At 36.4% G+C, this 24,662-nt stretch overlaps 3 protein-coding genes and 1 long non-coding RNA gene across 4 annotated transcripts; all 4 read left to right on the top strand.

The window, feature by feature from the left end:
* The first annotated feature begins 1,634 nt into the window (after positions 1 to 1,634).
* Positions 1,635 to 9,111, top strand: LOC112575176. The gene is made up of 13 exons (XM_025256844.1): positions 1,635 to 1,714; positions 2,042 to 2,139; positions 2,962 to 3,096; positions 3,208 to 3,282; positions 3,580 to 3,777; positions 4,215 to 4,349; positions 4,500 to 4,697; positions 5,207 to 5,341; positions 5,688 to 5,897; positions 6,219 to 6,318; positions 6,872 to 7,342; positions 7,557 to 7,821; positions 8,276 to 9,111. The coding sequence occupies exons 2-13, from the start codon at positions 2,058 to 2,060 to the stop codon at positions 8,285 to 8,287; spliced, it is 2,016 nt and encodes a 671-aa protein (XP_025112629.1). The 5' UTR covers positions 1,635 to 1,714; positions 2,042 to 2,057; the 3' UTR covers positions 8,288 to 9,111.
* A 1,008-nt stretch (positions 9,112 to 10,119) lies between these two features.
* Positions 10,120 to 18,741, top strand: LOC112575164. Its single transcript, XM_025256812.1, has 13 exons — positions 10,120 to 10,166; positions 10,750 to 10,851; positions 11,694 to 11,825; positions 12,636 to 12,836; positions 13,043 to 13,174; positions 13,484 to 13,687; positions 14,014 to 14,134; positions 14,471 to 14,537; positions 14,859 to 15,521; positions 16,161 to 16,366; positions 16,535 to 17,008; positions 17,525 to 17,865; positions 18,045 to 18,741. The coding sequence occupies exons 2-13, from the start codon at positions 10,782 to 10,784 to the stop codon at positions 18,443 to 18,445; spliced, it is 3,012 nt and encodes a 1,003-aa protein (XP_025112597.1). The 5' UTR covers positions 10,120 to 10,166; positions 10,750 to 10,781; the 3' UTR covers positions 18,446 to 18,741.
* A 1,532-nt stretch (positions 18,742 to 20,273) lies between these two features.
* Positions 20,274 to 22,301, top strand: LOC112575181. The gene is made up of 5 exons (XM_025256849.1): positions 20,274 to 20,341; positions 20,744 to 20,989; positions 21,266 to 21,397; positions 21,562 to 21,762; positions 21,992 to 22,301. The coding sequence occupies exons 2-5, from the start codon at positions 20,881 to 20,883 to the stop codon at positions 22,132 to 22,134; spliced, it is 585 nt and encodes a 194-aa protein (XP_025112634.1). The 5' UTR covers positions 20,274 to 20,341; positions 20,744 to 20,880; the 3' UTR covers positions 22,135 to 22,301.
* Positions 22,302 to 22,960: 659 nt separating this feature from the next.
* Positions 22,961 to 23,863, top strand: LOC112575184. Its single transcript, XR_003101577.1, has 3 exons — positions 22,961 to 23,022; positions 23,361 to 23,427; positions 23,764 to 23,863. It is a non-coding gene; the product is annotated as an uncharacterized LOC112575184 (long non-coding RNA).
* The last annotated feature ends 799 nt before the right edge of the window (positions 23,864 to 24,662 follow it).

Below are 24,662 nucleotides of genomic sequence, written 5' to 3'. Positions count from 1 at the left end.
TGTTAAATACCTGATTAACTTTCCCCAGTCCACCCAGTTGGCGGTAATGTGTACCTGACATCAAAAAGGGTTGGGGAAGGTAAGAGAGTGGGAGAGGAACACTTCCCTTACATCAAGCTTGCTCACAGTAAAGCTAGGTCTCTAACATCTCTTCACTCGACGATCTTGACAGCTTTCTTTTTATTTGTTTATTTGCAGTCTTTTTTTTTCGAACAAAATCCTTGCCTTGTGGTCCACTTAAATATTTTTGATGAATCCTGTCACCATTAAGATAAAAATATATTTTTAGACTAATTAAAGAACATTTCCTTATGTATACCTTATTTCCTTAATATGAAATATCAAACGGTTTGTCGTAGCCCTCTACCTGTACTAGTGTACAAAACTGATTTTACGTTAATAAATCATTTTACTTTTTTGTCTTTGTTAGTCAGGTTCTTTCTTAAAGTCTAAAATCAAGTTTCTTCATTGTTTGTGTGGCTTGTATCAACCATAAAACACAATTAAATATTCTAAAGAAGTTGTGTTGTTGTGTCTTCCTATTTTCCAGGCTATGTATGGCTCTCTTGAGTGTCAGAGATCATTCCTTTCAGACCTACTGTCCATTGTACAAATAAGCATACTTCCGTAGAACAACATGATAATTTATTCTATGCAATCTTTTTAAACATGAAAGGTCTTCTTACTTTCGGGTTTGCAAGTAGGGCAATAACAGGCTTCGCATCTAAGACATATCAAAACAGAATATTTCTAGATATTGAAGAAGCCGATAGAATTATGCAATTGTTTCCTTGTAGCAGGTATCTACACAGTGAAGGATATTAAAATATTACCTAAGGGTTGGCGGATATTATTTTCAAAACTTATATATAAAAGTGTATTCTACTTAATTTATTTAATGTTTGGGTGTTTCTATAAACTGTCAAAACTGGCAACAATCTTGTCTGTTCACACAAATATGTGTATTACACAAAGATTTAACGGAAACCGAATGATGTGAAAAATCTTATTTGTTGTCTTGAAGTCACATTTGACATCGTGTTTTCTCGTCTCTCCTTCACTCGTGATTAGTGGCAGCTACATCGTGCGTTAGTCTGCTACAGGTGGTCTTGTTCATCAACTACTGTTATCTTTCTGGTTTGGCGTTTAAATATAAAATAAATGAATTATTAAAACACTTGATGTAGATTATCTTGTCTTGCATCATGCAACATCTGTTTTAATTTCTGACTCTAGTTATTCTGTAACTCAATAGATTTCCCACTCGAAAGAATCTTCAGTGCTCAGTGTTCAGTGTCATAAAAGAATATAAGATTTGCTAGTATACTCAGCATGACATTACAAGTAAATAAATAGTATTAATATTAAGCACTATTAGAAAGAGAATAAAAAGGAACTAAAAAAGGAAAAAGAGATAGTGGGAGAAGAAGCAGTAGCGTAGTACAAGTGCATGGATGTTAGGAGTAGTACAATAAAAATAGAAATTAAAAGCAATATCGGGAAATAAATTAGTCCGGTCAATGTGATACGATATTGGCTGATTTGGCCGATTTCGGGCTTTGTCAGTAATATACACACACACGAATCAACACATCAACTCTCGAGGGAAACAATAGGTTTTTGACTCATAGTACAAAGGTCATTTGAGTGACTCACTGAGAAGTGTAAAATATTTCAGTCTGGTCACGAGGCAGATCGAGTGGAGAAGCACAAGGTAGGAAAGTGGTGAGCGAGTGAGAGAAAGAGAGATAAGAATGGACGATAGAATCAGAACATTTATTTATAACAAATTATGTAGGATTTAGCAAGTACTGAAGTGTTTTTTTTAAACCTACCCCATGCTTTTATATGGTTGATTCACATGAAGTGATATGTTGAAATAAAAAATCCAGCTACAGGAGATGACGGGGGAAAAACATCTCTGGTGAAGCTGTGTACTTAGACAAGTCTTTTTAATAGTTACAATATGGCGAAATGTATTTTTACATAATCTTTCTGATTAAAACCATTCTTAATTATCCCTTTTTCTTTTTGTTGTTAGGAAAATCGAACCTGAAATGGATTTGGGTTTTCTGTTTTTGTTATTACTACAAGCAATGATCTGTCAATGTTTCTATGTTTCTACAGTATCAGCACAAGGTAACTCGAAGCTTTTATAATTATAGATTACAGATTTAAAGTATAAGCTTAGGCAGATAATCCATTAAAAAAGCTTTGGTTCTTCCCAAACACAAAAGAATAAAAATAATTGAATGACACACAACTGAGACAGACAGACAGACAGACAGACAGACAGACAGACAGACAGACAGACAGACAGACAGACAGACAGACAGACAGACAGACAAAGAAATATATACAAAATATAGACCTCAGCTCTATTTTCTCTATCTGTACTTACAAATACTTTATTGCTGTCATCTCCTGCATTCGCCAACATCCACTTTTACAAATAATAGAACATTGACTGTCGTTACTGTGCCATTCTCCCAACCCTTGAGTGTGCTCGGGTGATATTTCTGTTCTGACCTCTGACCTAGACTTCCGTTGTCCTTGTTTGGCACAATAGCCACTTAGGGCTGACTGTACCACTTAAGTGGTGACGACTTGTGCACATGACATTTCCAATTATTCAAGTCTTCTCTAGCTGTGAATGTGCTGATAAATTTTATCTAGACTTTAACAGTACGATATATTTATGTCATCCCCCACCCCAAGAAACCATGTGACAAAAATAAATACTTTTTTTCGATTCCTATTGAAATAATCATTTACAAATTCGTGGATCCTGTTTTGTAATGAGTAAAATATCTATGACTACATGGAGACAAATTTGAAGGAAGAGAATTACAGATTGTTTTTGATAAAAGTCTATGGTCATATTTTATGAAAGTGGGAAAGGGTTTTCCCTCAGATTTAAAATACCTGATCGAGGATATGTTGATGATGTGGTGGTTACAGAGGACAAGATCACTTGCACAATACCGCCAGTGGCGCCTTCTCGTGACACAGTTCTGACATGTCACTTCCCTGAGGACTTGAGTGTCACAAAGAAAGATTTCACGATCTACCGCTATGTCGAACATAGCAATCCAGGTGATAAATCATGTGGAGCTAGCGTAGTCCTCGTGTTTACTTTTCGTTTTTAATTATTTAAAAAAGACTGACAATTTGTGAACTTCTACTAACCAAGCGTATGTTCTACAGTGTTCATAGAAGAATCATCAAATGGCTATAGTCTGCATGAATTGCTGGTTCTTCATCCTCGATGCTGTTCTCAAGGTACTACTAAATGCATGCTCATTTCGGTGTTGACAGTCTGTTTAATACTCAACATACACTTTGACTAACATATGCCTAAACATCAAGCATTGTGATCCTCGTCTTTGGGCAATAATGCTCTGTTGAAGACGCTGTCTTGTTTCCTTTTTCATTGTACATATTCATTCTCATATGAAGTTGGTGCTTGTTAAGAATATTAACAAAAATAACATTACCACTTACTTCATCGCTAATAAAGAAAAAATATGGCAAACATGGATTGCACTGTAACAATGAATTAATTGTTTTTCTTTGAAGAACCTGTTGTCGACTGCTGGTGGTTGAATGGCGCCATTGATTGTTTCGCAAAAGCAGGGTTTGAATATAACAAGGTAGTCAGCCGAACCCTGAATGTTACAATAAGTCACGTGACACAAGCGACAGGTAAATACGCCTGTCAAGTGGCCGGCTACGTGTCCAGACTTTTGGAAACCTGTGAATTGAATTTTAAATATGGTAAGATCGTTTTTGTTCTGAAACAGTACAGAAGTTTGATAGTATCAGACGTTAGCGATGTATTAACACAAGCACTCACAAAACATTAAAAAGAACAAAATTTTTTCTCAAATGTTTAGATGACTCGTCCAGTAGAACAATAATACAAATGCTGAACAAATTGTGCTTTTTGATATAGTGAATTTATTACTTATAGACATTGCTTATTGTGTCTTAAATTTAAAACCTTTGAAAGTGGAGAACTGTTATTATTTAATTTTGCTATCATTTTTGATTTATCCTTAGAAGCATTCCAGTAGACAGCCGGTCCACTCCTTCATGTAGTCACCTAGATATTTTCTTCTGCTTCTCTCAGCATGATCTGTCTTTTGCCCTTTTCTTGGAGCAACATCTTTGGTAAGGTCTGCTCTAAAAGTATAATACTGATATTGTTACAGATGACAAGGTGGGATGCACCATAGCCTCAGTGAAGCCATTCCATGACACAACGCTGAAGTGTTACTTCCCCGAGGACCTGAGTGTCACCAAAAAAGATTTCACGGTGTACCACTACCCTGAACATGGGACACCAGGTGATTAGATGTGGAACTAAATTTTATTTTTTTATATTGAGAAATTTATCAGAATTTAATACTCTTAATATGTTCACTGAAACATTAATTATAATTACTGTGATTTAAACACTACCGATACAAAACTATTGATATTTATTTTCTTCAAAGAATCTGTTGTCGACTGCTGGTGGATAAATGGCGCTATAGACTGTTACACGAAATCAGGATTCAGGTATGACAGGGTAGTCGGCCGAACCCTGAATGTCACAGTAAGTCACGTGACAAAAGCTGCAGGTCAATACGCCTGTCAAGTCGCTGGTTACGCGTCCAACCTTCTGGAAACCTGTCAGCTTACCTTTAAACATGGTAGGACTGCTTTTCAGCGATATTAATATCACAATATAAATTAATTGATTTGTTTTGTTACTGTGTTTTTAATCTAAAAATCAAGAAAAACTATTTAAAACAAAACTTTGTTCTAATCGTAAAGCTTTCCTTATCACATTTAATTTCCTAGTTTACCATAGTTTAATGTCACATGCCTTGTAAGCAGGTAAACAGCTACACTGAGGTTAACAGTAGATTAGATGCAATATGTAGACATCAACGTTTCTCAGCTTTACCGCTGCAGTAATGTCTTTGTTAAAATTGTATATGTTCATTGATATCTCAATTCAAAAAAATAACGTTAATCAATATTATACGACAAAATAAGTATATTTATATTTGTTCTGACTAATTTTCTTTCTCATCATTCTTCTTATTAATATTACTATCGTGTGTTGTGACCTTTTTATACATCTCCTAATTATGATCAACGTCCTTCTTATCATCCTTTGTCGTTATTGTAATTTTTTCTTATTACTTATCTGCAGGTGAAAATAACACGTGTAGTATTTCCAAAAAGGAAAGTCATTCCCAAGGTATTTTGACCTGTTTGTTCAATGAAGACATCCAGAGGACACAGAGAAATTTTACTGTGTACAAGCACCATGGCCATGAGAAACGAAGTATTGTAACAAATAAAAAAATATATCGCAGAGTCGTGTGTGTGTGTGTGTGAGTGATGTTTGTAGGTTTGATCTTTCATCACATCTACACAATATGTCCAAATCATATCCAATTCGATTGCTCCATAATTATTTTACCCGAGAATGTCGCTAGAAGTGCTTGAATCCAGATTTTGCTCTTTTTGTGTTTACATTGTATTGTTACAAAATAAACTCCTGTCGCTGGCTTCATTTTACCTACCTTACTGGGATGCACAAAAATAATTAAAATATGATATTTAATAGAGATACATAGTTCTTAAATAGTGGGGCTTCTTTAACTGCTCATTGGTCGTTCATACATCAGGTGTCCTTCATTGCTGGTGGTCCGATGGAAGAGTCAGTTGCCACGTGACACAGAATTACTACTTTGACAAGGAGGTCTCCTCCTACCTCCAAGTGCGGATACCGAGCACATCAAACGAGGGAGAGGTCATCTACTCATGTTGGCACGATGGGTCTCAAGCCGACCGAGTGGAAACTTGCTCCTTTAATACAGACTGCACACGTACGGAAGGTAAATACACAGGTGAAGGTAGTCTCGTATGTTTTTAATTGTCGGAGAGTGTGGTCTTAGAGACGACATGTTATTGATGGCGGGTATATTGAGGGTGGTACTCATACCTGTCAAGTGTATCCTAGCCTCCCCGTATCACCTCCTGAGTCAAGTACACATTTTTGACAACTAAAATGATTTAATGTCTACTTAGGATAAAGGCAACATTACTGAAAAGCAAACAAAAAATAATGTAGCTTTTGCTTTCTCTCTATAAGTTATACAGTAGTATAATACACCTTTAAATCTTTACTCACACATTATTTTGTTCATCTTTTTCAGCACCTAAGACTGTGATTCCTTCGGTCATTGGAATATCATTAGGAGGGTTGGCAGTTGTGATTTTGCCTGTAATAGTAATCGTAGTTTTCAAGAAATTGAGGTGAGTAAGAGTCACTAAAAGTCTTTTAGGTAAGTCTAGCTAGTAGTAGAATAGAGGTTAGGTGGATGTAGCAGTTGTCACAACTAAGATTCTGTCTTGTGTTTTGTATTTTGGTTCTTAAAAGCTGACAGAACATTAGCAACTTCATTTTCAATTAGTAATGAGTCGCACACAGTGTAATATATTGGATATTAAAGGAACCTTAGTTACTGATATCACTATTTCTCTTTGGAAAGATACTTTATGGCGCGATCTGTTGTCCTCTTGGCTATAACTTCAAACTTTTAACCAAATCGAAAAAAAGAATTCACGGAATTTGTGACTATTTTGCTAAGTGATAAAATGGTATTCTCTCTTTTTGGTGATAAAATTCTTTGGAAACGTATAACAGATAAATGTACATGGTTGACAGTCAATTTGTTTTTGGTTCTCCTCCTTGGTAGGGAATATTAAATGATAACATTAAAAATGTAAACAATGGACACTTCAGAAAATATGATTATGATTTAATTTTCTCTTTCTGGTGTTCAGACTATTTTACTGTTCCTTTCAGGCGTTGTGTTCCATCCACTGAAAAAAACGCTGAAGTTCCAGTTTCGCCCGTTTATGATCAGGTGCCGGAGACCGAAATCTTTGTGATTGAGAATTACTTTGAATCACATGATCTGTACCCAGACATAAGAGAACTGCTGCAAGAGCCCAGAGTATTTCTTGTTGGACCTCCGAGTACCGACAGAACAGATATTTTATGTCACGTGGGAAGGAAATGGATTGCAGAAGGTCATGTGGTGTATCTAATAAACCTGAGGTCCTCAGGGCATCCAGCTACAACACGGTTACAACAGCTGCTGCAGCAGAGAGATGGAAATAATTCCCGAACCAGTCTAGCACATGCGACTGTCATCCCTCTATTGTGTGACATAAAGGACGATAAGAAAATAAATAATAACATTAACAAACTGGTTCAATGTTCCAAGGAAAAAATCCTTTGTGCCCTCGTTGACGATTTGGCTCCTGAAAGCAGGTAAGTAAAAAATACAAATTAATTTCATTTGAAAAATCCATAACACTCAAGGATCAAGGGTTTGTTTACTGTGAAGAGCATTATTACAACTTGTTTGTAATTTGCACAATTTCATCATCATCATCATCGTCGTCATCGTCATCGTCATCTTCGTCACCAGTAAGGATGCTAATATATTTCTCTAACGACATATGGTGATTTGTGTATGTCACAGAGAGCAAGAAGAAAAAGTCCAAATATTTCTCACAAAACTTCATGAGCGCCTCCCAAACCTTCACCTGTGGGCGGCCAGTGATCGTCCTCACATTTCACCACCTGGCTGGAGGGGGAAGCCTCTACCTAAATTTCTAAGCTGCCCCCTACCTGTCATAAAGAAAGCAGAACAAACAAAACGTTCTCGTTCTGCAAAATGTTTCCGATGCCAACTGTTTCGTTGCCTAACGCGAAAAAACGTCTGCCATCCTCTTGAAGACACACAAGTAAATATTATAATGACTTTTACTTAATAAAGACGATTATATGTTTGTCCTTTTTCTTAAAAAAAAATAATCGATAAATGAAATAGACACACATAAGTGTATAGGCATCAAAATGTTTGAATGCCTATTTTTTTAAATAAAAACAGCATCAAGCACACATTTCGGTCACAAAAAATTGTGAACCTTAAGAAATATTTTAGGTGGGAAACAGTTGTGTGATTTCTCAATTATTATAACTGAATGAAATCACTGTTTATTCTCCAAGTTGTCTTATATATATCTATAATTAGTGTAGGTTATAGTTACTTAGACATACTGTTAATTGTATACTAAATTAGTAAAATAATAATTGGATGGATAGAAATTCACAGAAACTCCGTTGTTTTGTTATTTACTACAGAAACTGTGTACACTGTATGAAGTGATGACAAAGTTTCCCTTTTGTGAATTTCAGGGGCGGTCGTGAGTTTTTTCAGCGGGATGAACACTGCATACACCCTGGGGTAGTATTATTAGTGTACTGACACCCAGGGTAGACATTCGTGTTATGTGTATGTACGTGGAAGGAGCAATCAACAGACAAGACTTTTCACCTTAGAAGAGCAGTCTGTGTGTCGTCACCGTTGTATGTAGCAGCTGGTTTGCGTTTGTACGACTTTTTCATATTAAAAACCAATTTAGGTGTTGCACCACTTCTGTACTTCATTTGTATCTGTATTTGTATGATTTAAGGAAAAAAGTATATGGGAATAATAGACAATAAGACACTCACTAAAAATGTTCGTAGTAAAAATAAAAGGCATTCCTAACAAAATGCGGTAATATCTGCAAGGTTAGCTGGATTAACAAAAAACTATGTAAAGTAATATATATATATCTTCTTTCATAGATCATCATTTAAAACAATAAGTATTTTTAATGTTTTTTAAAAATAATTTTGCTAAGCTTTTTTTTTCCATAATTCTGTTTCCTGAAGTATAGAGTGGAAGGACACTGTTATACCGCCATATTGCTCGTGTTGCCGTTGCCCCAAATAAAATATCTGCGGAATCGATTAAATCTTTAAATCAGCGTCTTCCTGTCTCTTTGACAAGGGATGTAACTCTATCTAAATGAGATCCAACGAGAAATGGCCTGGGATACGTCCCTTGTCTTTTTATATTTTGTGGTAGACATTGTTGAATTCAACGGACACGGGTGAGTGTTCCACTCTTTACATATTTATCCGGCCTGGTCTCCAAGAGTTAAGCACATTTCCAGTCTTTAATAAAATAAATTTCTACTACCAAATTTTTTTTGTTTTCTTTTTTGCACCTAGACTGAATGCTAGAAGCGAAAATGTTTTAACTTGCTGCAGGTCGAGCATCCTCGAGTCTTTAAAAGAAACACATGAAAGACAGGTATGAGAAGGGGGTGTTTAGTAAAGAGTTGGTAAGACATTTGCTTGTCACCAACACAACAATAATCAGAACATCCTATGATCAGATGATGTTTCAAGAAAAATCTCAAACCTTGACACCTGTTGCTTTACAAAGCAGCCGGCTGTTAGAATATGTTCATGTTTTCCAATTTTTTGTCCTTTTGTTACATCGTATTGTCTTTTAATGCCAGATGGTTGCAAGTTATTCCTCCCATCATTTTCATAAATGTACGGGATGATATCTTTGCACTCCAAGCAAGAAAAAAAGCAAAGAATGTACTCCTATTTTTATGTGACTTTCGTATTTTTATTTCTAAGACACCGTATGCTTCCAAGAGCAAAATCGAAATAATTTTAGTAATTCTCAATAGATACTAATTGCTAATTTACTCTTGACAACAATCATCACTACTGGTTGACTTTCATCGGTGAAAACAAATCGTGTTTACTCCTACTATGTTTACCTATTTAGTACGTTTATTCTTATATTTGAAACGTTTGTCGGACTCGGTGTTCTGAAATTTTTAGCTTGTGGTCTTCAGCAAAAATCTTGAATAAAATATCCCCGAAAGCGTGCTCTCTAAACAGATGTGAGATGCAGACAGTGTCCAAAGACGAGATGTTGAAGTTCAGCCAGCGGGGAAGAAAGAAATCGGAATATCCTGAAAATCAGTCTTCTTAGTAGGTGTCACATGCAGACAAAGTCCCAGGACGAGATCCGAACTCAAAAGCTTTTAGTTCCCACTGCAATGATAAAAAAAATATCCAAGCACTTCACTACAGGGCGCTATATTTGACTGTCATGTGACCAGAGACAATAAATAAGAGCACTTATGGAAAAACATGCTGGGACTGCCCGCTGACTCAATGTCATATGACAGGAGCACAAGGACAAGTTTGATACATCCGTACTGATTATACGAAGGTAAAATTAGGATTAATTATCGATAGCATGTGAATATACGTATGATTGCCTTATTATTGTATATGTGCATATAGAAATATGGTTTTGTGTTAGCGTGCTGGTGAGTATGTTTGGGATGGTAAGTATTCATACATTATATGTAGGCGTGCTTGTACATGTCAAACAGATTATTTCATGTTTACCTTTTTATGTCACACTCGTGTGTGCGGGTATAAACCATGTACAAAGAGACAAAAGGCAGGTAGAAGGTTTATACTTCAATACAATTTGACATTTTTAAGAAAACATTGAGGTTATTTTTTTCCTTTAAGCAGTAAACCTAAATGTAAATGCTCTCTCTTTCTAAATATATTTATCGGGTTTTCCCTATTTAGTAGAATGTTATGCCACAGCTTCAGCCATCAAAATATGTTTATCACGTATGTTACATGGTACGGATGCTGATGATGGTGAAGAAGAAGAAGAAGAAGAAGAAGATGATTATGATGATGACGATGACGATGATGACGACGACGATGATGATGACGTGTTTCGTTATAATTTACTAGAAGATTGTTTCTCTCTTTTTCTTAAACGATAATAGTTGCAATTTGAACAAGAGCAGGTGTTCTTCAAATGGAGTCGCTTACCCAACAGTTCTTTTTCTTGTTGTGTTGCCTGTGTTTTGAGCGAGTTTCAACACAAGGTTAGTAATTCTTCGCTACATCTACTAAAGGTTACAGTGTTCCCTCGCTACTTCGCGGTTCATCTATCGCGGATTCACTACTTCGCGGTTTTTTTTGAGTGAAGTATCAGATCGATATTTTCGTGCTGGGACTTATCGTTCTACAAAATACCATAGATATTTCAACAGGAAAAAGACGAAAAATGAAGCTGTATTAGTATTTCTATTAAAATACCATGGTTATTTTGTAGATAGAAAGAAAAAAATAATTGTATATGAGAAATCCATTGCTATGCGTAAGCGACGAGCCATGATTGTTATCTCCCATCTCGCAGCCAGTTCGCATTAGTTTTTTGGGTTTCTCTGAGTACAGTTATAATTTTGTTTACACTAATTTGTTATTGTACTGTATTAATACCATGATTAATATATTACTTTACACTCACATGATATTGTTTTACATGTATATATTATTATTGCATGTACGTCCCTACTTCGCGGAAATTCGTTTATCGCGGCTGATCATAGCACCGATCCCCCGCGATAAACGAGGGAACACTGTACTCCGATATATGGAACGATACTCTCGTAACTGTAAAATATGAACTTATCGGAGTTTATTCACAATCAAGTTTAAAAAAATTATTAGGGATCGGGATTCTAAGATTTGTTGTCGAGTTTGTAATTTAAAGCACATTTTTCCATTCGTTGTGATACTGAATTCTTGAATATTTCTTCTTTTAATGGCACGAAGACTAGATAAGAAATTAAAACATTTTTTGCACATTTATCACCTTTTCAAGCAATCACCCTCACATGAAGTACTGCCTTTTTGTATGAAATCAACTCTGGGTTTGTTTCAGAAATGATAAGATGCAGTGTCCCACCTGTGAATTCTCTTCAGAAAACTGTTTTAACTTGTTTCTTTCCCGAAGACCTTAGTGTCAGTAAGAAAGACTTCACAGTCTATCACTACGCTCAAGCTGGAAGTCCAGGTGAGGAGACATTAAGCGTAAGTTATACAGGTGTTTGTTCTTGCATCGGTATTAGTTGATGTTTAAATTGCTATTTTTGTTGTTGTTTTATTTCTTGCTAGCAAAGATCCCCTCTTTTATTTCTTGTGCCATCTATTATGCACGCGCTATTTTTCAGTGCTATTTTCTGAAGAAGTAACCTGCTTATATTTACAATTACTCTCTAGAGCAAACATTTATTTCTATGAGTAAAAAAAATTCTTTGTTTGCAAAGAAAAGAGAAAAAAGAAAACACCTAATTTTCAGCTTGCATGTGAAGATTAATGAAACAATGGTTATCTTTTTGAACATGTGCAAGAATCTAATAGTCAGTCAAATGGAAACACCTATTCTACAAGTTTTCAATTAATGGGCCTTTTTGTTTGCCTCCTGCTATTTTCTATCATGCAATTGAAATCTTTACGAATGGTTAGAACTTTGACAGGTATCTCTGCTAAATTTCAAAGAAAACAATTCCTTATTGGCAAAGCTACTCGTATTTAAAAAACAGTTCAAACTTACAGGTATTAACCAATTCAAATAGCTTATTGTAAATAACACAGAATATATGATAACAAACTTATCTGGAAACTCAGTTTCCATCATACTACACTTTCAGTCTTCGCTTTGCTCCAACATTTGTCATCATGTTTGTTTGGAGACATGTAAGTCTTTAAACTTGGCTTTTCCACCTTACTTTCCTCTAACAGATGATTATTGCTCGATTTTCCATGAATGGAATATGCTCAACATATACCTTTAAATATTTAAATACATACATGTTCTCCCCAGATGCTGTTTTAGACTGCTGGTGGGTTGGAGGTGCTCTGGACTGCTTCGCCAAACCTGGATTCAGTAGCACGAAAACAGTGAACACCACCCTTAATATTACAGTGAGTCACGTGACCTCAGCACTTACAGGTACTTACGCTTGTCAAGTGGCTGGCTATGGGGCAAGTGTCCTAGGAACATGTCAACTCGACTTAAAACTCGGTAAGTCAGTCTACTCTGAGTGGTATGAACAACATTATGTTTAATTAAATATGGAGTAGGGTAATTTTTTAACGTCTTATCAATGTTCTGTGATATAGTTTTAAGTATTTTCTAGAGTTCTAATAAATACTGAACAGTTGTCTGTTGCCAAGTATGATTAGACAAGGGCAAAAATGTTTTTATTAAGTAATGTGCTCTGCTTGCAGATGAAAACAATACGTGTAATGTCTCGAACGTGCCTAATGATTCCCTCACTCTCACCTGTTTCTTTAATGAAGATGTTCAAAAGAAACAGACAAATTTTTCTGTCTTCGGCTACAATGGCAAAGAGAAACTAAGTAAGGGAAGAATGCTCACTCATTTATTCTTACAACTCTTCCACGCGCAAAAGCACACTCACACACACTCACACACAAATATATATATATACCTACATGCCCAGACCTTTCAACATTGTCGAACCCATCCAACCATAACTATTTAGTACCGTATAAAATTTCTCCTGTGAATGTATATTATTCTAAGAAAGATGTTTTCGTCTGTTGATGACCATTTAAATGCATTAATAGTAATGCAGTAACCTCATAAATATTATTAAAGATATTTAACTGTGTTTAAAAAAACAATTCATTTTTGTTATGTAACAGAGATATTACATTGCTGGTGGGTACACGGCAAGCCAAAGTGTCAGGTTGATGATGATTACCTGTATGATTACGAGGTGTCAACTTATCTCACCATCAAGATTCAAAAGACGACAAAAGTGAAAATATCTACCTACTCATGCTGGCACGCGGGATCCACACAACAACAACAACAGAAAACATGTTCAATTGGGATATCTGAGGAAGGTTTGGGATTCTCCATTTCTCTCGTATTTCAAATTATGACACCTCTGTCTAGTTCGTACCAAAGGTCTGTTACTTTTTTGCCTAACTTTAAGTCTGTATAATGTATATCCGCCTGAGAAAAACAATAACAATTCTAATAGTTTAGAAAGTTGTTCAATTTAGTGTTCCTGCGTAATTACAGTTGATTTAGAAATTATAAGCACAACTAACGTGGAAAAAATAAGAAAACATGTTTTATAACATCTCTAAAACAGCTGTTTTATTATTACTCTATTATACCTGAGGTTTTTTTTTTCTTTTTTTTCCTGTTTTGTTTCTAACTATAGCAAAACGTTTTCAAGCCTCAGAAACAGATATTTCAACTGGTTTGGCTGTCGGCCTGTCCCTGGGCTTGACTGCAGTGATAGCAGCAATTATTGTCATTGTAATTCTACTGAGACGCAACAAGTAAGCCTCGGGTATTACAACATAACTTATTGTAATGAATAGTATAAGAAGCAAAGTAACATGAGCTTATTGTCAAGAGACGCCTCTTGGTAATGTCCCTTTCACTACAGCAAAATAAATTTAATACATATTGCAATGCGATTGGTGACTTGGGTGAAAGTTTCTCTGTCAGACTATTCACTACTTTTGTTCTAGGAGTGTCATAACCTCTTCATATGCGCAGAAAGTATTTTTTTCTCTTGTCTCTTATCCTAATAATGTGACATTGCCTCTAGCAGTTAGGCAGTGAATAGCCTCTGATTGTCTCTCTCAACTCTTACACTTCATTTTCAACAGTTGGATTCATCGACGGAGACAAACGCAAACATCTGTGGACGATGCACACCACCCTATGATACAAAAAGTTCGAATTTTACTCAATTTCAAAACCCCTTCTACTTTCAAATGATATAAAAAGTGAAATAAAGGTGAATGTACCACACCTACTCCAAGTAGCAAGCAATACTGTTTAAAGTAAGCACACAGGAAAGACTATTTATTCCTCCTCCGCCCTGTTTCTGTAAGAAAATTTTACCAGTTATTTCTTTTTCCCTCATAGCTTCCAATAATAACTCTGTGCTTTACTTAATCCTTAAAGGGATAAAGCTATAACAGTTTCTTCTGCAATTGCTTTTCCAAATAAGTGTTTCAAGCTTTAAAGAAACTAAAATATTTCTTCTTTCAGGAAAGCAACGAAGACGAAGCAACAACAAAGTTTCAAGAATATTTAGTACAAAACATCGAAGAAATGTACCCGGATACGCTTAATTGGTTCTATTTTGTGCCTCCAGTTTACTTCAACAAACTTCGATATGAAACTCAAGCAATAGCTGATCAAGTGGTCTACGTCCCACAACCTCCTGACCTGAGTGACGTCAGACACGACCGCGCCATGCAGCACGTGCTGCACTGCTTCCGTCACATGGCGGAACACTACAAGGAGAAGATGTTTGTCTTGTCACAGTTTAAGTACAAAGATTATCTAAACAAGCCAGGCAATAACTTTGCAAACCATGGCTTACCTGTTCCCGCTCGGTTTACAGACAAGACAAACGTTGGCTGCTTTGACATTCTCATTATTCATCGACGTCTCGGGGTGTTGGTTGGGGTCGTCAAGTCTCCCAGCGATAGAGATGACGGGAGTGAGGACAGTGAAAGAAAAACAGCTGACATGTTAGTCAGGGAGGTGTCTGAAGCTGTCTCTCAAGTCCAATACGCAAAGAGCATGATGGAACACCTGATGTCAGATCAGACACACAAACCTGCAGTTCAACTGACCTTAATGTTTCCCAACGTTACCTTGTCGTCTCTACAACGAGCTCTCGGCAGTCACAGTCAGGTTGTACAGGTAGGTTACACAGCTATAATGTCAGCACCTGTCTAGGCTTTCTCACTTTGAAGGAGATTGTCTTTTTTTTCATTAGCGTGTTTCAAGAGGAGTATTAGCACCAAGCTATTATGTTGTGTTCCTGCACATTCATTTAACATTTTCTAAAGTGCTTTATCTCACTAAAGTCAAGGGTATTTCAACATGACTAAAGGAAACCCAAGAAATACCTTCTAAAGCATAAATGGAATAAAAAAAACAAAAAAAAAACAAAAACAAATAGTGGGTATTAGACTTGTAATATCCTTTATAAATTATTAAAAAAGCTGGTACACAAAAAGCTTCTTTGAAAGTATAACTAATACATTTTATTTATAGTATTTACTTAAAACGGTGGGCTATTACACAGATATAAGTGTCACTCTTTGTAGTGACTGAATGCAGCAAGCAGTATCGAGCAGTATCATGAGTCTTAAGGTGAAGCTGCACTGACTGTGAAATAAAAGGTCGCCTTAAAGAATTGTAGAATTATAAATTATTTTGTCACAGACAAACAATATTTTCGCTTAAACCAAAGTTATCTACGTATGGCAAAAAAAAAGCATTTTAATCTGGTGTACTTCCTTAAGGTTATTCTTACATATTATGTGTGTTTTTCAGAGTTTGCGCGAGTGTGTTAATGTGAAGGCCACTGACGACCCCACTCATCTGTGTCTTTGCTCAAATCATCTGTCGAACCCTTGCGCTCCATGGGACATCGACACCAGTGTGATGAGTCATCTGAGGAACTGGTGGGAGAGGTTAATGAATCAATCTGATGTTGACTCAAACATGACTGATGACTTGTATCTAGACATGATAGCGAGGTAAGGAATTAGTCTTGCACGGCTTGTAGCATAGTTCAGTGTAATGTTGCAGGGTCTTAACTGTAGACATCTCATCTAATAAACTATAAAGAATGTGCGGAAAAGTATCTAATAGTTCGAGATATAGGCAAGGACCTTGTACTTTTATACATGTTTTTGTGTTTTTAGGTTTTGTGGACCGGCTACTCAGTCCACCATCCAACTGATGGACGAGACTTTCCTGCAGCCCAAGACTCTGGCAGACGCCGTGACCCTGACAGGAGACCTGTACGAGCGACTGACTCTGTACCCGGATATGATAGAGATGCTCGGTGAAGAAAAGTTGTTTCTTGTTGGTCCACCCAACACCGGCAAAACACGAATGTTGACTCTGGCTGGTAAACAATGGGTGGAAAGAGGCCATCACCTGTACATTTTAGTCAGTAGTGTTTCAGAATGGGACGTACAGTCCTTGTTTTCTAAAACATCTCAGCATACGCATGCGACAAATGATACAGATGAGAGTTCAAGACCCCTTGTGACAATTGTAAAGTGTAATTTTAATATCAAGAAGGAAAGGAAGGAAATTCTAGACATGCTAACATTAGAAGGCAAAAAGAATATCCGACTATGTGTAATTGCAAGTGAAGTCGATTTTGTGGGGTAAGTATGATGGTCTTGTTTACACCTTAAATATAATGTTTTACCTATACCCTCTATCCTATTTACAAAAAGTTTAAGCTTGAAGTAATTTTCATAATCATGGTACTAGATAAGGAAATTAAAAACAAGCAGGTATTAACCGAAATCACATTTTAACCTTGTTTTAATAATACAAATGCACGTGTGTATTCTGTAACGTAGCAAAATGCTATTTCATACGAGAGTGAAATTCCCTATGCGAACACAGTGGTAGAGAAAGGGCAAAAGGAAAGAAAAAGAGAACCTGACCAACAAACAAAAGTTAAGAGAAAAGCTAGCAAATAAGAAATACATATGAACGATGATCTCGACATGAAAATTGTCTATATACTTCTAGGCGCAAAGAAATTAACAATTAATGGATTTTTAGTCATGGAGAAGTAAAATTCAAAATATTCTCATGAATGTATTTTGACTATTGTAAACTGCATTAAAACTAATCAAGGAACATACTTAGCTTTTTTATTTGTCTTGCAGAAAACATTTAAAAAACTTTTTAGAACGTCTAAGTTCCCAATATCCAGACCTTTTATTGTGGGCTACAAGCGGCACAACTGAGAATGTACCCGAAGGCTGGAAGGTACAGACCTTCACTCAGGCTCTCACCTGTCCGCCTGCAGTCGTCAGAGAAGCTTCACGTGCAGGAGCTGAATATTTCCTACCTGGGATTGAAATCAAACCACGTGACTGCCTGACGCCTACAGACGGCCCACAAGTCAAATATATTTACCATGAGATGGACTCCACGGGTTACCACGATTGTACTCAGTGTGGCAGGAAGGTGGCAGATTTTCTCAAGTATCTTATTACTAAAAGCAGTAAGTGGGATTGTTGTCTTTGCTGAAAATTTACTTTACACATTTTTTAAGGCAATACTCGAAAAACTTTGAGTGAGAAACATAAACTGCCAATGATATAATGATAAGTAGATAACATCAAAAAACTTTATATTTTTGAAACAAACCTACGTAAATATCTTGTTTTATATCTCTTTTAGACAAAACAGCTTCTCCAGATGATATCACTGAAGCACCAACCTCATCTTTAACACGAGTACAACATGCATCACCTACCTTGAATGCATCTTCTATTCTTCAAGACAAAGACATTTTAGTGATATTTGAAAACGACAAACACGAAGTCTCATTTGTGAAGGAACTAAAGAAAGTAGGTTTCCAAGTACAGCCTCTAGAGGTTGGGAAGGACACAGAAGTCGTGAGAGAAGAGAATGATTGTGTCTGCTCCATGCGTGTTGATAGTTGCCGCAACTATAGACCAAGTCGTAAAATCGTGGTGTACGTGGAAAACAAAAAACCACCTGAAAATGTTTCCAACAAATGGCGGGGCATCACGTGCTGCACGGCACAGCTGATCGTCGTGCGATGGAAAGCTAGATAATTATCTCACTCTTCATACAACTTTCTCTTTTTCTCTTATTTCACTACGCGCAAATGGTGATTACACCAACTTGCGCCACCTCTTTACATTCTAAATATATTAAAGTTCTTTTCAATGCTCTACCAGCTGCTTTAAAAGAATAGTAAAATAATCAACAGAAATGCTATGATAAGCACTTAAATTAATAAAATGTGTGTATACTTTGCTATACAAGATAAACATGTGTGTGTATGCGTGTGAATTTAAGCAGGTTCTTTCATGAATACGTATGTTTATGAAAATAAAAAATTAAGAAGATAACGATTGGAACATTGAACTTTCACCGGTGTGGTAACGTGTATGTGAACACTTGCGAGCACAACAATACAGACAGGACATTGTGGGACTGGCAGAGTTACGATAGGTTGTAGCATTGTGTATGATTCCTCATTTGTAAACAGCTTGCGGCGGAGGTTCCCAGTTGTTCCCCAATCTCGAGTTGTCTAGTCTCCATCCGAGTGGCTGCCGAGCATCACAATACCAATATGGCAGACACGGTTACCTAAGACGTAACCTCGTACACATATGTAACGTAACAGACGACATTACATTTTTTTCTGTCAATTTTTTTCCCTGCAATTTACCGTGTAGCTAGTTATTTTGGTGATTCTGTTTAATACTCATTAACTTTATCATTTAAAATGTTAACTTCTGTGAAATGTAAAAGAGATCATTGCTGCTGAACTTTTTAAAAGTTAAATTCAAATAATGTTTTCGTACGAGTTTTTTTTTTGTTTTTTTTTTTGTTTTTTTTTTTTGTGTGTGGTAAAATTCTATTCAATAGTAAAATGTGGGAACTAATGGCCAAGGAAAAAAATACATCTGTATATATATATATTTAAATATAAAACATTGTCTTACGCAGAAACCTTAGCGCTCGGGCGACTCTTGGTAACAACTAACAAGTGATTTCTATGACTAGGTGTACGAGACAATAAACGTGAGTTACAACAAAATAAAGGTTAAAAATACGGTCCTGTCTTAAGTGACGGTCCGTGTCACTGTTAATAATTATGCACTAGCAAGCACTCCACCAAACGACTTAAATAATTGGCAAAACATTTCAATAACTGATTCATTTTTTTACAACTAACAAGACTTCTGCCTCTACTCCAGATAATCGAACAATTCCTGTAATCCTAACCCTATAGTGTGTTTATTATGATATGCGGAGATTTTTTTGTGGTGAAACGTATTTTGCTGTGCTGAAATTTCAAAAAAGGCGATTGCCTGTAGATTAATTTGTTGGCTGGTTGGTTGACTGCTTTGTTAGTTGGCTGGTTGGTTGGTTTGTTGTTTTGGTTGGCTGGTTGATTAGTTGTTTGGTTGGATGGCCCGGAAAGTTCTTACACCTAAAAAACTTCTGGCACTTTGAACGGAAAGTTATTATTGGAATTAAATCGCAATATTTGGAAAATGTCCCAGAAACTAGCTCTCTGAACGGGGGTCACGTGCAGACAGTATCTTAAGTCGAGGTGTTAACTCTGGAGCTTTTAGTTCCCACTGTGAAAACTCAAAGTGTTTTAAGCAATTCACGGCAGGGCTATCATGTGACTTGCACGTGACCGGCGGAATCCTTAAATAGTAACACTCCCACCAGTACAAGGCAAGTAGATTAAGCCACTTATCAGCTTTTGATATACTTGAAGGTCTTTTTTTTAGCAAGGCCTACGAGCGTTTGCTAATAGATAGCCATTGAAAAAAAATGAAGGCCGTAACGATAAAAGATAAATAATCGTTCCTTTTATTTCATTTTTTTTTGAACGTTGGCTCCGTCTGTCAGTAGGTAGGTGACTCGAAGTCATATGACAGGAGCAAAAAAAAAAAAGGCTAATATCCGCTTACTAACAGGCTGAGGTAGGTAAAACTAGAATTAATCATCAAAACTATAATATATACTTAATATATATCTTACTGTGTGTATATGTTTACTTGTATTCAAAGTGTTTGGTGCTTGCATGCTGGTGTGTACGTTGGTGAGACTAACTGTTCATGATGTAGATGCAGGTTGTCTGTCTGTACGTGTAAGGTAGATGTATTTATGTTTATCGTTTTATGTGTCACATCCGTGTTTGCCTGTATAAACCATAAAATAATATGTAAAATGAAGGCAGAATGTTTTATTTCTATACAAGTTGACATGTGTTTAAGAAAACATCGCAGGCGTATGTTTTTTTTTTCTCTTAAAACGATGAGTCTCAGGCTAATACTAATTATATACACTCGGTTTTTCCGTATAAGTAGAATATAACATTGCAGTTTCAGCAATGGCTACATGTATCAAAGAAGGATATGAGGAAAAGTGACAGCACAACACTAGTCTGAATCAATGAAGTAAGTAATTACCTACACAACAATCCACACACCACTCGTGATATACCATTGTACTCAGACTGATGACAGTTACAAGCAGAACAAGAACCTGTATCCTTAAAATGGATTCGTTGGCCCGGAAGTTCTTACTATTGTTGTGTTGCCTGTGTTTTTCGCGAACTTCAACACAAGGTTAGTAATTTTTTGCAGATTCTACAAGAACTTATCCAGGTATATGAACTGTGGCAAATTATAACCGTAAAATATAACTTCATGCACATCTAGCTTAATTAGATTCACGGGTATCGGAAATTTAAATTTGTTGTGTTGTTTCTGAGGTACTATTGAAATCTGCATGAATTTTTTTAAGATTAAAAGACTTAAGATGAGAAAGAAAAGATGATCACGCATGTCCGTATGGTTATCTTTACTGGACGTACTGCCTTTCCCAAACAAAACTTTTTTCAGAAATGAGCAGATGCGATGCCCCACCTGTTCATTCTCTTCAAGATGCTGTCCTCACTTGTCACTTTCCCGAAGACCTTAGTGTCAGCAAGAAAGGTTTCACAGTCTATCACTACGTTAACCGTCAAAGTGCAGGTGAGGAAACTTGCATAAAAAAAATTATTATTGTGCTCAGTGTTAGTTGTTGTTTTACTCTTCGTACGTTTCTTGCTAACAAAGTTAATGATGTTTGGTCCCTGAATGGGATGACTTCCTACATAAATATTTATACCGACATGATGTATACCTGCTTTGCACAGACGCTGTTTTAGACTGTTGGTGGGTTGGAGGTGCTCTGGGCTGCTACACAAAATCAGGTTTCGAGTACGACAAAAAACTGAGCCGCACTCTCAAGATTACAATCCGTCACGTGACCTCTGCACGTACAGGTACATACGGGTGTCAAGTGGACGGCTATGGCCCCAGCGACCTGGGACAATGTCAGCTCAACTTAACACTGGGTATGTCAGTCTCTCTGTTCTTAGCGCGTATAAAATCTCTACAGTTTAATTAGCAATAATTGTATGAAATATGATAATTACATTTATTAACGCCTTATCATACTATGTTATATAGACTTAAGTATGTTATGTATTCTTCATTGGGAAACTTAAAATACTTAAGCATTCGCATTTTTTTTTTGTCATGACTAGGCTACAGAAAAATGTGTATGATTTTGTCTTTTTACAGGTGAAAACAACACGTGTAATGTATCAAATGTGGCTAATGGTTCCCAAATCGCTCTAACCTGTTTCTTTAACGAAAATGTTCAGAAAACACAAAACAGCTTTTCTGTCTACAGACACAATGGTCATGAGAAACTAGGTAAGTGAATCATGCACACTCATATATTCTAAGGCGCAAGAGAACACGTATATACTAGTATGCATGAGCAGACCGTGCAACACACTGTGAGACTCGAAAAGGCAATTGCAAACTAACATTTTTAGTTAAAATACATTCTATTTTGTCTAGTTTTGTTCTTTGCATGTCGATTATAGTTTAGAGATCATAATGGTAATGAAAAAATTCGAAATTAATTTAATAAACATATTTAACTGTGGGTACTAAACGGTTTCTATTTTGTATGTAAAAGACATTTTACAGTGTTTCTGGGTACACGGCAAGCCAGAGTGCAAGGTTGATGAGATTACCTGTACGATTACGAGGTGTCCCACGTATCTCACCATCAAGAGTCAAAAGACGACAAAAATAAAAACATTTACCTACTCATGCTGGCATGCAGGATCCACACTACAACAACAGAAACATGTTCACTTGAGATATCTGAGGAAGGTTTGGGACTCACCATATCTCTCGTATTGAATGATGAAACCTCTGTCTTGCTCGTAGCAATCGTCGGGTAACTTCTTGCCTAACTTTGTGTCTGTATAATGTCTCTCTTCCTGAGAAAAACAACAAAAGTTCTAATAGTTAGAAAATTGTAAAATTCAGTGACTCTCTGAGTAATTACAGTTGATTTAAATCATAAAAACAACAAACGTGAAAAAGTTTTTTTTACAATATTTCTAAAAATGTTTTTTATTATTACTCATCTGTATTTGACATTTTTTACTACCTTTTTTGTTCTGTAACTTTAACTAACTTTTTTTAAGACTCGGAAAAGATATTTCAACTGGTTTGGCTGTCGGCCCTGTCCTGGGCTTGACTGCAGTGATAGCAGCAACTGTTGTCATTGTAATTCTACTGAGACGCAACAAGTAAGCCTTGAGTATTACAACATAACTTATTGTAATGAATAGTATACACAGCAATGCAATATTAGCTTATTGTCTGGGATGCTTTTGGTAATGTCTTTTTCACTAGACAAATTAACTTTATTACACATTGCAATGGAGGAAAGTTAACTCCCAAATTAGTCAATATTTTAGTTTTACGAGTGTCATACTTTCTTTTGTGGGGAATACTATGAGTGCAAAAAATAGTGCAAAATACTCTCTCTTCTCACTTTTGTTAATAATGTGGTATTGCCTATAGTAGGTAGGCAATGATAGGCCCTGATTATCTCTTCCTTCCTATGTACACTTCATTTTAACAGTTGCAATCTTCAGTGTGGCAAAACGCGACCACCTGCTGACGATGAACTACGCCCTATGATGGAAGAAGTTAGTATTTTACTCAATTGTAAAAACTACCTTTACTTTTAAATTATAGTGAAATATAGCTGAGTGTTTCACACAGAACTCCAAAGAGGTATAAGCAGCAAGTAACACAGTCTATCTAAGGCACGACAAAAGCGAGAGTATTATTCCTCCTCCGCCCTGTTTCTGTAAGAAAATTCTACCAATTATTTCTATTTTCCGCAATAACATCCAACAACTACTATGCGCTTTACTCGATCATTAAAGAGGTAAAGCTATAATAATTTCTTCTGCAATTACTTTGGTGTTACCAAATTAAATGATCATGATTCAAAGAAATTAAAATATTTCTACTTACAGAAAAGCAATGAAGACATAACGACAAGAACGTTCCAGGAATATTTAGTGAAAAACATCGAAGAAATGTACCCGGATATGCTTGATTCCTGCTATTTCGTGCTCCAGTTTACTTCAACAAAATTCGATGTGAAACACAGCCAATAGCGATCAAGTCGTGTACGTCCACAACCTTCTGACCTCAGTGACGTCAGACACGACCGCGCCATGCAGCACGTGCTCTGCACTGCTTACGTCATATGGCGGAGCACTATAAGAGGACATGTTTTGTCTTGTCACAGTTTAAGTACGAAGATTATCTAAACAACCCCTGGAATAGCTTTTTTAAACCATCGCTTACCCTGTTCCGGTGGCTTTAAAGACAAGACAAACGTCGGCTGCTTTGACATTCTCATTATCCATCGACGTCTCGGGTGGTTGGTTGGGGTCGTCAAGTCTCAGCGATAAGGATGACGAGTGAGGACAGTGAAGAGAAAATAGATGATATGTTAGTCAGTGAGGTGTGTGAAGCTGTCGCTCAAGTTAAATACGCAAAGTATGATGGGACACCTGATGTCAGATCAGACAACACAAACCTGCAGTTCAAATGACTTGATGTTTCCCAAACGTTACCTCGTCGTCACTACAACGAGCTGTGGGCAGTGACAGTCAGGTTGTACAGGTAGGTTACACACTCATGATGTCAGCACCTTTCTAGGTTCTCACTTTTAGACATTTTGTGTGTCAAGCCTGTGACGACCTTGAAGTGGAGTAACAGTGCAATGCATCTTTAAAAGGTAGCTGCACTTCTAAAATAAGAAACCTTAGACACTTAGAGTTAAAGTTATGTTATTACAGGAATATTTTTTCTCCTAACCAACAGTTTTCCTCAGATAAAAGAAGAGCATTTTAATCTGGTGTAA

This window comes from Pomacea canaliculata, linkage group LG11 (assembly GCF_003073045.1).
Source record: "Pomacea canaliculata isolate SZHN2017 linkage group LG11, ASM307304v1, whole genome shotgun sequence".
NCBI classification, from domain to species: Eukaryota; Metazoa; Mollusca; class Gastropoda; order Architaenioglossa; family Ampullariidae; genus Pomacea; species Pomacea canaliculata.
This window is presented reverse-complemented; position numbering and strand designations above follow the sequence as displayed.

What these genes read in the sequence shown, in the direction of transcription:
- LOC112575176 (XM_025256844.1), top strand. Translation starts at nt 2,058, where the DNA reads ATGGATTTGGGTTTTCTGTTTTTGTTATTACTACAAGCAATGATCTGT. An exon ending in AGACTGCACACGTACGGAAG is followed by an intron (nt 5,898 to 6,218) that starts GTAAATACACAG and finishes CATCTTTTTCAG; the next exon opens with CACCTAAGACTGTGATTCCT. An exon ending in GATTTGGCTCCTGAAAGCAG is followed by an intron (nt 7,343 to 7,556) that starts GTAAGTAAAAAA and finishes TGTATGTCACAG; the next exon opens with AGAGCAAGAAGAAAAAGTCC.
- LOC112575164 (XM_025256812.1), top strand. Translation starts at nt 10,782, where the DNA reads ATGGAGTCGCTTACCCAACAGTTCTTTTTCTTGTTGTGTTGCCTGTGT. An exon ending in TCAACTCGACTTAAAACTCG is followed by an intron (nt 12,837 to 13,042) that starts GTAAGTCAGTCT and finishes CTCTGCTTGCAG; the next exon opens with ATGAAAACAATACGTGTAAT. An exon ending in TATCTAGACATGATAGCGAG is followed by an intron (nt 16,367 to 16,534) that starts GTAAGGAATTAG and finishes TTGTGTTTTTAG; the next exon opens with GTTTTGTGGACCGGCTACTC.
- LOC112575181 (XM_025256849.1), top strand. Translation starts at nt 20,881, where the DNA reads ATGACAGTTACAAGCAGAACAAGAACCTGTATCCTTAAAATGGATTCG. An exon ending in TTCGCGAACTTCAACACAAG is followed by an intron (nt 20,990 to 21,265) that starts GTTAGTAATTTT and finishes AACTTTTTTCAG; the next exon opens with AAATGAGCAGATGCGATGCC. An exon ending in TCAGCTCAACTTAACACTGG is followed by an intron (nt 21,763 to 21,991) that starts GTATGTCAGTCT and finishes GTCTTTTTACAG; the next exon opens with GTGAAAACAACACGTGTAAT.